A 13,476-nucleotide genomic window follows, 5' to 3' on the forward strand; every position below is an offset into this window, starting at 1 on the left:
AAAAAAACCCCTCTTAATAATTTAGTACTTAGATGTCATTATAAAACATATTCAGTAAAGAATATCAATTGAAGATCCGGGGAAATTAGTTAGAAGACCATTGAGCTTGTTTGTATGCTACGTTTAATAGTGTATGTAGATCTAGACATCTGGATAGTTGCATGGACAGGTCATTTTCTCCACATATGTATCTCTGTACTATGTACTCCGTACGACGGTTAAGATCTCATGACTACAATATACATGCAGTAGTCACTGTTTCACTCTCCGTTTCACTGTCACCATAAAATGCAAAGTGAATTCTATATATATTCAATATCTCATATACTAGGTATCATGAAGCCGAAGAATATTAACCGCAGTTCGTTGCCTTGAAAGCAGTCCAGCCTAAATCGAAATACCCGGCAAACAGGCCACAGTAACACATAGGAGGACATCGGGAAAAAAAAAGAGAACTCTCGGCCAAGCATGGGACTCGTGGTGCATATGCAGGGGGATAAGTCTGAAGATGAAAGGACGCAGATAGGTGGGTACTGACGGAGCACACAGATAGGAGTGTAAAAGATAGGAACATCCATCCGAAGTCGATGTTTCAGCCATGATTCATGCAATTAATTATCCTACAGGCCTGTATATTTTCTGGAGGGTCCGGCCCAAGATGCAATAGGGGAGGCTAAGGTGGTAGCCGAGACACGTTGTTGATAAGTCATGGTCACGATGTGGGACACCGGTTGCCTTGTTTTAAAACCAGAGAGAGAGCAACCTAGACCCAACCGGCATATTGCTCCAGCATTTCGTTCTTCGCACCTTCGGAGCCGTGCTGCACGCCTAACAGTCGTACGTTGCCGATCTTCCCTCCAAAGTCATCCTCGATTGTGCTCGTCCAGTTCGCAAGATGATCTCTCAGACGCGCAATTACAGTAGGATCATCCTGGATCAGGAGCGCGATGGCATCGTATCCTCCAGCCCCCGGGACGACACCGCCGATGACACCTTCGATCTCCGAAACACTGTCTAACAGCTCGGTTTGTACACTCGGCTCAATGGGGACGCCCGTCCGGCGGGTCAATGTGCGAATATGCTGGCGTGTCCGCTGAATAAGGGTGCGAATATCAGAAAAGTCGCCTTCGGGATTAGCATCGGGGTGTTGAGCCTGGCGCTTGAGCTCTTGACGCAGTCGCTCGTTGTTATTCTGGAGGCTAGCCCAGAGAATATCCGCTTCCTTGCGATTATTATTCCGCCATTCGAGAACCTTCTTGACCATCGAGGGCGTCTGGGAACCACAATCCACGTCGCACAGAACCAGCTGCATCCCGCGGGGGAGCTGCATGCCAAAGTCAACACACTCGGTGTCCCATGGATGCTCAGGATCAGAGTCTTCCACGATGGGGAACAGACGCTCCTCGAAACCAGCCGAGCCTACATCGCCGAGAGATTCCAGGATTGACGGCGAGAACCGTCGATAGAGGCAAGAACCGTAGACCGCGCTAGCAACATCGAATCCAGATCCGACTTTACCCTGGGCTGCGCAGTGGGCCGCTTGAGCGAGGTTATGGAGTTTATCCCGACCAGCACCGAGGTCTTCTGGCTGCATGGTGCGGTGAATGACCAAGGCGGAGACAAGCGCAGTAACCAGAGCAGCCGAAGAGCCCAATCCTGTCTTGTGGGCTTCGAAAAGAGGAACGCCGAAATTGACAAAGCGCCCGCCACGCCCTTGCGAGGCCGAGCTCTTGGAGGCAGTGGTTTCCGAGTAATAGTCGCTGTCAGCCATGATGGTGACAGACAGGGAGCCGAAGTCCTTAGAATCAGCAACGTAGCTGATATAAGTCAATGCATAACTGAGAGAGGTCTCCACAAAGGGGTTTCGCGGTCTAAAGAAAAACAATGTGATATTAGTCAATTAATCTCGCGCAAAGAGAGAGTGTGTTTTAGCCAAGCATACCCATCTCCCTTCTGGATGACCTTGACACCCCCACCATTCCCACATCGCTGCACACCATATTCCCACACCGCATCGACAAACTGCGGGGAACGCACAACAACGGTATGCTCCCCGTCCAGGTCCTCAGCGCCCGAGTTGGATAGCGTGTCGACGCCAGGAGCAGGCCCAGATCCTGAGGCCCCGCGGCGGTGACCCCTCCTCAACTGCTGGACAATAACATGGATGCGGGCATCGAGCGCAAACACAGTGCCCGTGTAGCCGCGGTCTAGCACGAGATAGCCACCAGTTAAGAGGACTTTTCCCGGCGCAGACAGCGCCGTGACAGAAGACGGTAAAGGAGACATGGGAGTACTGGTAGATTGGAGATATGTTTGTGGGGAAGAAAAAGCCGGGAACTACGGGGGCGCTTGGAGAGTAAGGAGGGACTGGCCCGCGGTCACGGGGGTTGGGGAGGGAGCAGGTTGGAATGGTGCAGATAAGATGTGCTGAGTTTACGCTGCCATGCAGATGCAGCTCAAAGGAGACCTGAGCATTTCCAGGTTATAGAGAGGGGCAAAGGTGTATGGGATTATCCTAAAAGGGACTAGCTGGGTGTACCTAGTCTATAAATTGAAGGACAACCTCCTCTAGCTAAAAGCGGCAACTCCTTGCATCAATTGGTTGTGTAGTGTAATGGCTATCACTCTGGTTTCTGATACCAGCAATCCCGGTTCGATCCCGGGCACGACCTTTCCTTTTTCTCTGTTTCCTTTTTTTGGTTGGACTATGACTTGATCTTTTTATTTGTCTATTTATTGTTGATATTCATCCAGAACAAAGTAGTATATCTTCGAATGTAGTATGTAATTGTGAACTATTAGACGTATAGTTATGCGGTTCCCTTGATACTCCATATTGCTCAAGAAACGCATATGAAAAATATATAAATAGTGAAATGAATAACCAAAACTCCCCATGCATCAAATCCCAAAGCTTTCAAATCCGTTAATTATAAATGTACAGGGTATGGTCTGTCGAGATGTCCAATTCATGAAGGGCAATAGCGTTGGGGCGGCAGCGTGGGCTCTGGATATAGATTGATCCAACTTGATCACCACAGCTTTTGGTATCTTTCTCACGTCTCGAGCGCTGGTCACAGAAAACTTGTTCAAGCCTAAGCCTTAGGCTTCTGCGCAATGATACTATAGCTCGTCGTAGCCAGACGCATACGATCCATCTTAACGAAAGCCTGACCATCCAAACAAAGACGGTTGATCAAGGTCTTGAAGTGTCGCGGCAGCACATGGACCTTGACGAGTGCAAGGATAGCCTGGCGCAGGGTGCGGAAGTACACATCGACAGTATCGATAAGCGGGGCCTGGAGACCGTCGATACTAGCATTCCCTGACCGCACAACCTCAAACCCAGCTTCCTTCAACGCCGACTCGAGACTTTCCTGCGTGGGTGTACCAACAGCACCGATGAGCGGCTTGACGCGGCGCATAAGCTCCGCGTGCTCCGGATTACTAGGGTCATAATTCGGCAGGCTGATCCAGTCCAACAGGGAGATCTTCGAGCCCGGCTTGACGACACGGAAGATCTCACGGAATAGAGCGGGAAGGTCCTTGCACAGACTCAGTGCTTGGATCTGATAGAATGCGTCGAAGCTCTCGTCGGCGAAGGGCAGAGGGAGTTCATTGAAATCTTGGGTGACGAACTTATTCTGGAGCCCATGTTCCTGGTTGAAGGTTGTTGCCTGCTCGACCTGGTTCGGGTCGATGTTGAGGCCCGTTACCTGGGCACCGGTGTGTTGCGCCATGTGGGCAGCGACGCGCCCACGGCCGCAGCCCAGATCCAGCACCTTCATTCCTGCCCCCAGGCCGATGTCTTGTGCGATTGAGCGCTCGTATATGATTTGGTTCTCTAGCACGCTAGACTTGGGGCTCATCCATGGTGGGATGTACATTTTTTCGACATCGCCGAGTGCGCAAAGGTGGTTCAGGACTCCGTAATAGGACTTCAAGCAATCGCCGACTTTTTCTTGGTAGTTGGGGCCCAGAGACTCGGTCATTTGTTTTTCGTCGGACCAGTCAAGGTTATAGATAACGTATGACGCCATGAAATCGTCGACTTGTTTCGGGGTTAAGTGCGCCAAGTGTCGGAATGCCGACCAGAAACTCTTCCATCGCTTCGGGGATGCTGAACTGTCGAGGTCCTTTCCATGATGGCCGAGTGTTGTCACCAGCGCATTCTGCTTCTCCTGCGCGATCTCATCGAGTGAGCTATCACTCTCCGAGCCTCGTCCAGTGCGCCCAGGATGGTGTGGTGTCTCCAAGAGTGTTTGCGTCATGATGAGAGAGCTTTGTACAAGCTATTACTAATATAAAAGAGATGTCCAGAATGTATTAGGTATTGTTTGAGGAAGGCAATGTGTATAGTAAACAGCGACCACAACCCTGAAGGGGATCTAGCGCAGTTTATAAGCAACGCGGTTTCGGGCGAAATTCTATCCCTTGTCCACGATCAAGACCAACAATCATTCGCCAAAGCTGTATGGCTAGTAGCCACATAGTGGATTTCGTCACCAGACATGGAAGCTCTTACCGGTTATCCCGGCAATGCTTCGAGCCGTTTAGAGCGGCAAAGACCCAAAGAATGGAGGTTTTCGTCCGGATATACCATATTTCCTAATTTCTTCACTTTTCTTCACTTTTTGCCATCTTTGGCGCTTTCCGTTCCCTCTCCGAATTCCGAGATCTAGTTGTGGCGGAGGAGGTTTGGGTGGTTGTACGCTACTACGACATTTCTAACCACGGATGACACGGGTCTTAAAAGGAAATGAATATCGTCATATGAATGCCGATCTAGGGCCCACTCCTATAGTTTGAATACTGTACCCTATACTATATGGGTATATGGACACATGATAACCGGTAAGCCACCATTATCGTAAATGTTGATCGCCCAATACGGGATGTGGGATGTACAATATAAAAAGTACGTTATACCCTCGGTCCTAAATTCCGAGCTTTCTAGTATACATATGTACATGTCTCGTGGCCCTGGAACTTTGTTCCGAGTCAAAGTTCCAAATATTCTAGAGCATCTTTGACATGAATATTCAAAGTAGTTTTAATTTTAATTTCGATTTCTTAAGTTTTAAAAATCAAGTGAAAACGGCCAAAGTAGAAGTGATTGAAGGGGACTTGATATTGAAAAGACCCACATAAAATACCAAGCTCTTAAGACCCGTATTTCCGCGGTCACGTGAAGTCCAAATGGAGTATTATACTCCTATGGAAGTACACTTGGCATTGATTTTTATCTCCGACTCACCCGAATTATACATATCCTCATGTAGAGGTAGCATAAGGATGGTTGGAATATATGGTAATAGTCTATGCTATGAGTAATAATACATATATATATATATATATATATACAACTAGTCTCACGTCATTCAAAGCCATGGCTACATATGTACACTAGCGAGTGGAGTTAATTTGTGTCAGCAATAGAGATTAACAGATAGAAGTACCAAGAGAAGACTGAATTAAATTACATTTTTTTTTTTTAAAAAAAAAGCGAGCAGTTCTCAGCTAGATATTGAATATTCTCAAGCAAAGATCAAACAAGCATTCTTTTCTTGAAGATTTGGAGAAATCACTTTCTTACTATGAATTTCCTTTGCTCTGGAACTGCCTTTTTCGGTAGGTGACGCCGAAAGTAGTGTCAGCCCATTTGATTCCCACCAACGCCTATGGCTTGTGCACCCTGTTTCTGACATGTGAAACCCCCGACTAACCTGACTGTCCTATTACCATCATTCTAGACCAGGAGTTTAGCGGTGCCGTTCCCGTGCCGTTTTGTAGAATATGAAACTCCCGGGGAGAGAGAGGAGCAGGAAAATCTCTTGAAATCGATTTATCATGAGAAAGGAGCTAGGAAGATCCTCGAAGAGATTAAATTAAATGTAAATGCGCTTTAAGAGTCTATGCAGACTGCAGTGAATCATATTTGGGCCATTATGGAGGTCTGCCCACCCGGCCAAGCTCAAGATCATATTGTGCACTAACTAGTGTGGGGTTGCTGATGCGGTTATAGAGGCTTTACCACACCTTGCTTCACTCCATATTTTCCGTCAATCTACTTCGAGTCCCGCGATATTCATTGGAAGAGGTCGTGACATTACCTCCCTTCTTTTATGTATGTCGCTCTCGGCATGCTCTAAGCCAATCAAACCACCATAAATCCAGATACCTGGCAGGTATTTGTCCTGAAATAGAGTCAGCACTGGCAACGGTGTCAGGGCCATTCTGATAATGCTGACATTTGGGGGGGAGGGATACTAAAAGATCACATGATAATTTGTTGAGGGTCAATCACCTGTTTCCTTTTATAGAAGGCAATAGTGTAGAGTAGGTTTTAACTTCGAGGCTGTTTAATGTTCTGGCCAAACAGTTGGTATCTCAAGGACATTCCCCTCCTTCTCACTCACACAAACACACTCCCCTGTATGCCCATTCTGCAAGAATACCTGAAGAGTCTTTAGCCTCCCACCCCATCCATCCCTCCCAAAGAAGTCATTACTACAAGGGACTTTCTTCCTCTCTATCACAGCCCTGCCAAAAACTTTCTCAGAAACAGGCTGCAGTCCCCACACAGCAGCCACCACTCTGATATCTGATGTGACTTCTATACTCTTCGAAAAGAAGAAATTTCGTCTCATTCGATCTCCCGGGTCGATCGTGGCATAGCTAGAGTCTTCACCTGTAACCAGCATTTGCATCGGTTCCAAAGAACCATACTGATACAGTATCGAAATTGTCTTTTGCCATCCAGGTAGCGGATCGGGAGACGCAAAGGCCCAGACATTCTTCGTGTCAAAGTGTAATGTCTGCTGAGCTGTGATCTTCGCTCGAACAAGATTCGTAATGTCCAGCCCACCCCAGTTCGCACAAATAATATCCAGGAATGGAGGGATTTGGGTCGAATAATTCTCAGTTACAGTCCTCACCTCGCAATGTGATAGTGCCGCAGCGGTATCCGAGTACGTCCATGTCACGGACATGACCTTCTTGTGTCCGTAGCGCGGATCCATTGCGAAGAACTCATGAGTTGATGCCATGATATCCGGTCGAGGATCATTCGCCGTTATCGATGCGACATGTTCCGTTACGTCGAAGTTGTGCCAGCTTGCATTCAAAATATAGATCGAACCCCGTTTATTCGTTTCCGAACTCTCATGGGGAGGCAGTGGAACTGAGAGATCGATGGTAAGCACTTCACCTTCCTCAGCGAATAGTTTCTGAGGAGCTGAATAAAGGTTTCCATAATCGAGACGAATCACTTTTCGCCAGACCATTGAGAAAGCCTTAATGCAGTTCGGCCAAGGATCTCCACCGAATGTCTCGTTCGTGGCCGAGAAAGGCACTCTGGTCAGCTTTAGACCCAAGTGCGCATTCATAATGTGTCTCATAATGTCTGTGACAATTTTGGGTCCGTATACGGCTGAGATGACTTCAATTTCTTCTTTGTGCGCTCCTAAACCCAAGTCGGCACCTATACTTCCCGTAAGAGAGTTGGTAGTTGGTGGTTGCTTGAGAGGAGGTGAACTCGCGGGTCTAGATGCACGAGCTGTCCATTTCAGAATGAGATCTTGATTCTGCTTTGCTTCTGCTTCGGATATACCGTATTCGGTCATTCGGCGGACTAGCTTGGGCCATTCTGGGTTCACCTCGTTTTCGGTTTCAGGAAGGGTTGGGACGCTCGAATCGGCCATGGAGATAGTAGATGAGAGGCTATTATTGTTGAGACTCAGAAGGAAGGTATCTAACTTATCCAATATTTCTTGTTGTTTGTCGATCCTACTTTCAGTCAGTAATTCATCGTCAAAAGGGAAATGCTTTCAGCACACTGCAGTTGATATGACTACGATGAGACTCACACGGGGACTCTCGACGCAATATTAGGAAGCGCCAAACCACTATTGAATGCTCCAATGATCGCACAAAGAGACGTAATTCTCGACCTCACAGAGTCCACTTCCCCCTGCGACCACCTAAATCGATTCAATCCTCTTGGAGCTGATGCATATCCTTGTTTCTGCTGCAACTCTTCTAACATATTTCCAGCTTGTTTGACAAGCTGTTCCAAGCCCGCAGCTTCATCAGACGATAATAAAGTCTCTTGAGAATTTTCTTGGCCGGTAGTATCCACTTGTTGGAGGGCAAGTCTGTTCCCAAGTTTCCGGAGGAGAATCTCAAGTCCTTTGATGTCCCCTGTGAGATCTTTGAATCTTTTTGGAGCGCCTTTGTACGTGTCATAGACTTGGTAGGCGAATGTTGCCAGGGCTAAGACATCTGGGGAGCCTGGTGGAGCGAACATGTCTCAGTCATTCGACGTGAACCTTTTGTTCTGTTCACGATGGTAGCTTATTCGGCCGCTGCGGACCAAGTAGTAGATCTAATTGTACTTCTATTGGCGACCGCGATAAGATCAATTTGGATAAATACGAAGTCGAAACTTGTTCATATGCTTGCGGGGTTCACGGTCAGGTGACTCTGTCTCTATATTGTAAGGATCTTTATCCGTTACAATCGGAAGGCCTTCTTGCACCAACTCATCTCGACTGTAGGTGAGACAGTGCCAGCTACCAGGTATCACTAGTTGGTGAGAAAGACTAGTCAAACAGTAGGTGCTTGTCTTGAAAGAGTTCTATTGATAAAGAAGAGGTTAGGCCTGTAGACTAGCTACATATATGTATTGCTCTTCTCCGTTTGCCGGCGGGAGTCGATACCCAAACGGACCGAATCAGGCTATTGCTCTATTCTATCGGAGCCCCGGAGGGATCCCTCCGGAACTGTGCTGAGCCCGGCTCCTCTACCTCTATCCTATAGACTGGCGAGAATAGTCTTCCGCAGAACCCAGTAAGACCCAGACTGGGTTGGGTTTTGGGTCGAAGGATGCGACCCAGTACTGGCTCTGGGGCTCCAAATTGGGTTACAAAATAAGCAAACACGCTGATTATGTGTATAATTCTGCTAATTTAACTGGTTTATAACTGCCAAGACCCCCTTTTATATAGAGACTGGGTCGAACTGGGCCTATACTGGGTTTTCTGGGGCCCAGTCACTGGGTCTGGGTTGGGTTCTGGGTTGAGACCTTCGACCCAAAATGGGTTATGCTGAATACTAAGGATGTACCAATATATACGCACAAAAGAAGGTGATGCACAAGAGTTAGTATGATACTTTTAAATTGTAGGGTATACAGACATTAAGGTATAGCCAAATTATATCTGGAGCGAGTGACACTTCTAGATAGCATTTTATTACCATCTTCCTATACATTTTCTATCCGTTTTTCTAACAGTCTTTTTTGGTATACTTTATAGCCTCTTTCAGACTCTTTTTGCAGTGGGCCCGCATTCCACACAACAGATCCGAGCTCAGTAGCTATCAATTCACTACATTTGGTATCCTATATACAGTCTCCGTTAGATTTAGTTGAAACCCATTCATTAGCTATCCAGATTGTAGACGTCGTTTCCAGAACGACGTCCATGAGATAGCAATCTCATTATCATACATCCAAAAGCCCGCATTCCTATTACCAGATAGGACCATGTCGCAGTTTCCAGCCTAAACAAAAATGTCCGCCGAACTAGGAGGGTTTCATTATAGTCTGACCACACGCATCACCAAGCCCATACCGCGTCAGCAATTGCACAGCATCCGTGTTCCTTTGCGTGAAATTGTACAGCTTAGAGACCCGAATGTTGAGAATCTCTCCGTCAAGATCAGCCTCTAGGACGCGAGCATGACGAGGACCCATGAGAGACAAGACCATCATCTAATAGAGCAAAGTTAGTAGATCATTTAGAATCAACCATAGGAAGTCTTACTGGGGCAATAATATGCTGATGCAGCGATTTGGTCCTCAAACGAGCAGCCATGATGTCGGTGATGGTGATGATTTCCCCACGAAGCAGTCGATCGTCCGCGATCACTTCACTTTCTAGGACGACCTTGAAGTGTGGATAATTTCTCGCTGGATAATCAGTTACTGATACAGCATACCAGTTGAACCCTATACACTCCAGTAATTGGCCAAATTTGTAATCTCCAATTCTGTTATAAACGGCCAGGAGCCTAATTTCAAAAGATAAAATAGCTGTGAGAGGCAACGTACTCTCGATATACACCAGAGGGCGGGGGGTTATGGGGGTGCTCCCGCGATGCATATTTCCAGCACTCACGAAACTGTTGGGTAAGAAAGATTTTCATCTCGCGAGTATCCCACATGATGTGATCTGGATCTGGATCAAATTCCAGCAGTTTGTTCTCCTCCTCCTTCTGCGGGAGAGGCAGTTCTTCTTGGTATGGCTTGAAGAAGCGTGGATAATGTTGGGTATTCTCCTCAAGGGATAACGAGAGGCGGCAGATACCAGCCACCTTCAGGTCGGAGGATTCAACATGATGACTCTGAGTTTTCTTGATCAGGTTCTCAATCCCAGTCAGCGTGTGGCGACGAGCAGCCCGCTCTCGCACGAGAGCGTCCTCCATCTTGAGTTTGAGAAGACTGATGAGGATATAGACCCGCTTAAATTATCAGCAAAAAGAAAAAAAGAGAGTAATAGATTAACAAGGTTGATAGCTGGATGGAAGAAAACCTTGGAAGATGGGAAAGTTATCTGGATAAGGGCGGGCGTTGCGGCTTCATACATCATACTATATAAGGAACTGACAGTTGCTCGGCAACCCTGGAACGTCGAGTGACGCTTCCCCTCAGCTTGCCGCCGTCATCTAGTATTATCTAACCCAACGAGATGCGTTGTAATACCAATTTTTATCTTATTGAGTAGACCTTATGATTCCCCATTTGTCATCAGGCTTCTGGCCGTTGTCCTCGCTCTATTTGGCTTCAATACCTGGCTTTGTTCCAAAGTTACTTACAAGTCTTCGTCGTATACACGTATTGCAGGACCGTCACCAGATATTCATCACCTTCGCGGAGTATGATGGCAGTTACATCCAATATCTTAACAATACACTGCCCCCAAATGCGCCCCGTCCGTCTCTCAGAATGCATGAATTCGGAACTTGGAATACAATGAATCAAGGTGATATGGAGAACATTGGTAGCATTCCGCTGGCAATTGCCTTGCGCGTGTATTCTGATGCCAACCCGGGCAAACCCTCCGCTAGTGGGAAGAAGTGTGGTTGAGCGGCGTAGAACAGCGGTTGGTGAGTGAGGTAGTGTTCCTAGAAGCCGCTATGAAATGCCTCCATTGCTGACGCCTCAATTGTTTAAGAATTTAAGAGGTTAATAGAATCTGACATACACTTTATAAGACTGGAAGAGTATCAGTCTGCAATATTAGATATATAGTAGATGATAGGTAGCTAAGAGAAGTAAAAAAAGGCATCACCTGGATTGACCAGCGATCAGAACTGCACCGGGTCCAGGCGATACGGAAGACAAGGATAAGAAATACACCATACTATCAAACCGCTAGACCAAGGTGTCCACCGTGCCTTAGAGAGTTAGGGCAAGTAATGATCTACAACGCCCACAGAGCCACAGTTATAGTCCCCGAGGTGAAGTCCCCTTGACCATACCATCATATTTGACCAAATCCATCCTTCTGTTTTCACACGGATGGTCCATATCTTCTACTTTTCTTCTCCGTCAAACTCGCCCTCATGGCATACATACAGGCAAGGGAACAACGAACAGCGAGTCTTTGCCACCACATAGTCAAGGCAAAGCAACAGATCGGAAATATTTTTATGGTGCAAAATACCATAAGCCACCCGATGACGGTCCTTCCTATCTGTCTATCTTAATGCAGGTTGAGGAGATGCTGATCTCCTATGTGCATATGACCATTGAAATAATCTAGGTGCGGTTAGTAGTACTTTTACCTTTTTTGATCAATATACAAGATATATGATCGAACAACCTGCTCTATCCGGTATTATGTGACTCTCCTCGCAGTTCCAAAGTTTCAAAGAGAACAGAGTTTGCTACGTGGTCACCCGAATTCCAGTCTACTGGCAGACGTGATGCAGATCCCATACATCGTCTGGTGTGCTAGGCATATACATCCGCCGACGAGAAAGCTCCCCCAGAGCACCTGGTCGTCAAGCTTGATGAGACTGGGAGGTGATCGCCACATGTGCGAACTGCCAATGGAGAGGAGATAACGGATGATGTAGTCCGAACCACGCTCAAATCTAAGTCATCGAAGATGGGCATGTACAGCATAAAAAACCCAGACAGAGCCACTTATGATGTTCATTTCGTTGCACTGCTTTGGGCTATGAATCTACACCAACCGTAGTACCCGCTGCCTTTGATTGCTTGCTACAGCGCCAGAGTGTATCCGGTGCCATGTAATTCTATCTTAGCGACGGAAGTATGAAATCAGGTAAACGATATGAGAGAAGTTATGAAGTGAATACATACTCGATAGAGCCCTCGCTTGTTATGGTTGATCGAAATTGCCAGATAGCTGTAAGACTGGATTTGACCTGTAACACATTTGTGATAGGTTTGTATATGTACGCACTGTGATGCTCCTGGTTTGTATAAATACCAAAAAAGAAAAAAGATTCGTCGGCAAGCTCATTCGAAAGTCAGCCGTTACAATACCACACGTGACTATATCACCACATAACCAATCACACGCTATATGAAAATACCCACCCTATATCCTCAATATAAAACGGCGGAAAAAAAATAGTGCTTCTCTTTGATTAAGCATGTCATCCTTAGTGCAGGGGCCAAATCTTCTCTGTATATTTTCATTTGACCATATGCCCCGAAGGGCGAAATAGTTGTTCGTTCTGTGCTATATAACCTCACTTTCTGGCAGAATTATACCGCCTATTTATACACCATGAAGCATATTTCATCCTCTCAACCACGCTATGCCACTGCCAAAATGAGTTGTCAACCCTCATGCAGTCCTGCTCAGTGAATTGCAGCACCGTAACAAGGCCTCGCACACTTTTTCAATGACGACGCTGGATGTTCAAACCCCCTTAGTCACCCGACGTGGACAATTATATCAAACCTTGTTGCCTGGGGAAGAGCCAATGATGTTCTTGAATATATGGATGTAAACCCCACGGTGTTCTTCATTGAATTATTCTTAGGGAATCATACTTGGGACGTGCTCTCAAATACTTCAAGTTTCTATCACGAAGGATAAGCACTATACCAAAGACATCAAACGTTCAGAGCTAGGTAGATTAGCTTGTCGTTTGAGCCTGAAAATCACCCAAAATCAGCCTACCAGGACTGGCGTTACACCCGGAGAATACCCCATTGGGAACCGGGCACCTTTCAAACCATACTAAAGACTATAGTCTCATTTGCAGTTGGATATAGTAGGTGCTCGGCCGTAGGTGTAAGATCCCGGTGAGATCTCGAGAGTCAAAGAAGTCCGATTTTGGGCATTTTCAGACCCAAACAACAAGCCAATCTACCTCGATATGACGTCGACTATATCGAATCAAAGATAATGATCAGAAAGCCGATATGGT

At 46.6% G+C, this 13,476-nt stretch overlaps 4 protein-coding genes across 4 annotated transcripts; all 4 read right to left on the reverse strand.

The window, feature by feature from the left end:
• Positions 1-763: 763 nt before the first annotated feature.
• Positions 764-2,286, reverse strand: erg8 (phosphomevalonate kinase; the record flags this gene model as incomplete). The annotated part of the gene is made up of 2 exons (XM_057257972.1): positions 764-1,871; positions 1,943-2,286. 2 exons carry the CDS (start codon positions 2,284-2,286, stop codon positions 764-766), a joined length of 1,452 nt encoding a protein of 483 aa, XP_057105430.1.
• An 809-nt stretch (positions 2,287-3,095) lies between these two features.
• N7479_010282 (class I SAM-dependent methyltransferase) lies at positions 3,096-4,271 on the reverse strand (the record flags this gene model as incomplete). Its single annotated transcript, XM_057257973.1, has 1 exon — positions 3,096-4,271. One exon carries the CDS (start codon positions 4,269-4,271, stop codon positions 3,096-3,098), a length of 1,176 nt encoding a protein of 391 aa, XP_057105431.1.
• Positions 4,272-6,362: 2,091 nt separating this feature from the next.
• N7479_010283 (uncharacterized protein) lies at positions 6,363-8,308 on the reverse strand (the record flags this gene model as incomplete). Its single annotated transcript, XM_057257974.1, has 2 exons — positions 6,363-7,788; positions 7,869-8,308. The coding sequence occupies 2 exons, from the start codon at positions 8,306-8,308 to the stop codon at positions 6,363-6,365; spliced, it is 1,866 nt and encodes a 621-aa protein (XP_057105432.1).
• Positions 8,309-9,586: 1,278 nt separating this feature from the next.
• On the reverse strand, positions 9,587-10,488 carry N7479_010284 (uncharacterized protein; the record flags this gene model as incomplete). The annotated part of the gene is made up of 3 exons (XM_057257975.1): positions 9,587-9,775; positions 9,828-10,053; positions 10,115-10,488. 3 exons carry the CDS (start codon positions 10,486-10,488, stop codon positions 9,587-9,589), a joined length of 789 nt encoding a protein of 262 aa, XP_057105433.1.
• Positions 10,489-13,476: the final 2,988 nt, after the last annotated feature.

Source organism: Penicillium vulpinum (assembly GCF_028829585.1).
Source record: "Penicillium vulpinum strain IBT 29486 chromosome Unknown utg000004l_segment0_segment0, whole genome shotgun sequence".
NCBI lineage: Eukaryota > Fungi > Ascomycota > Eurotiomycetes > Eurotiales > Aspergillaceae > Penicillium > Penicillium vulpinum.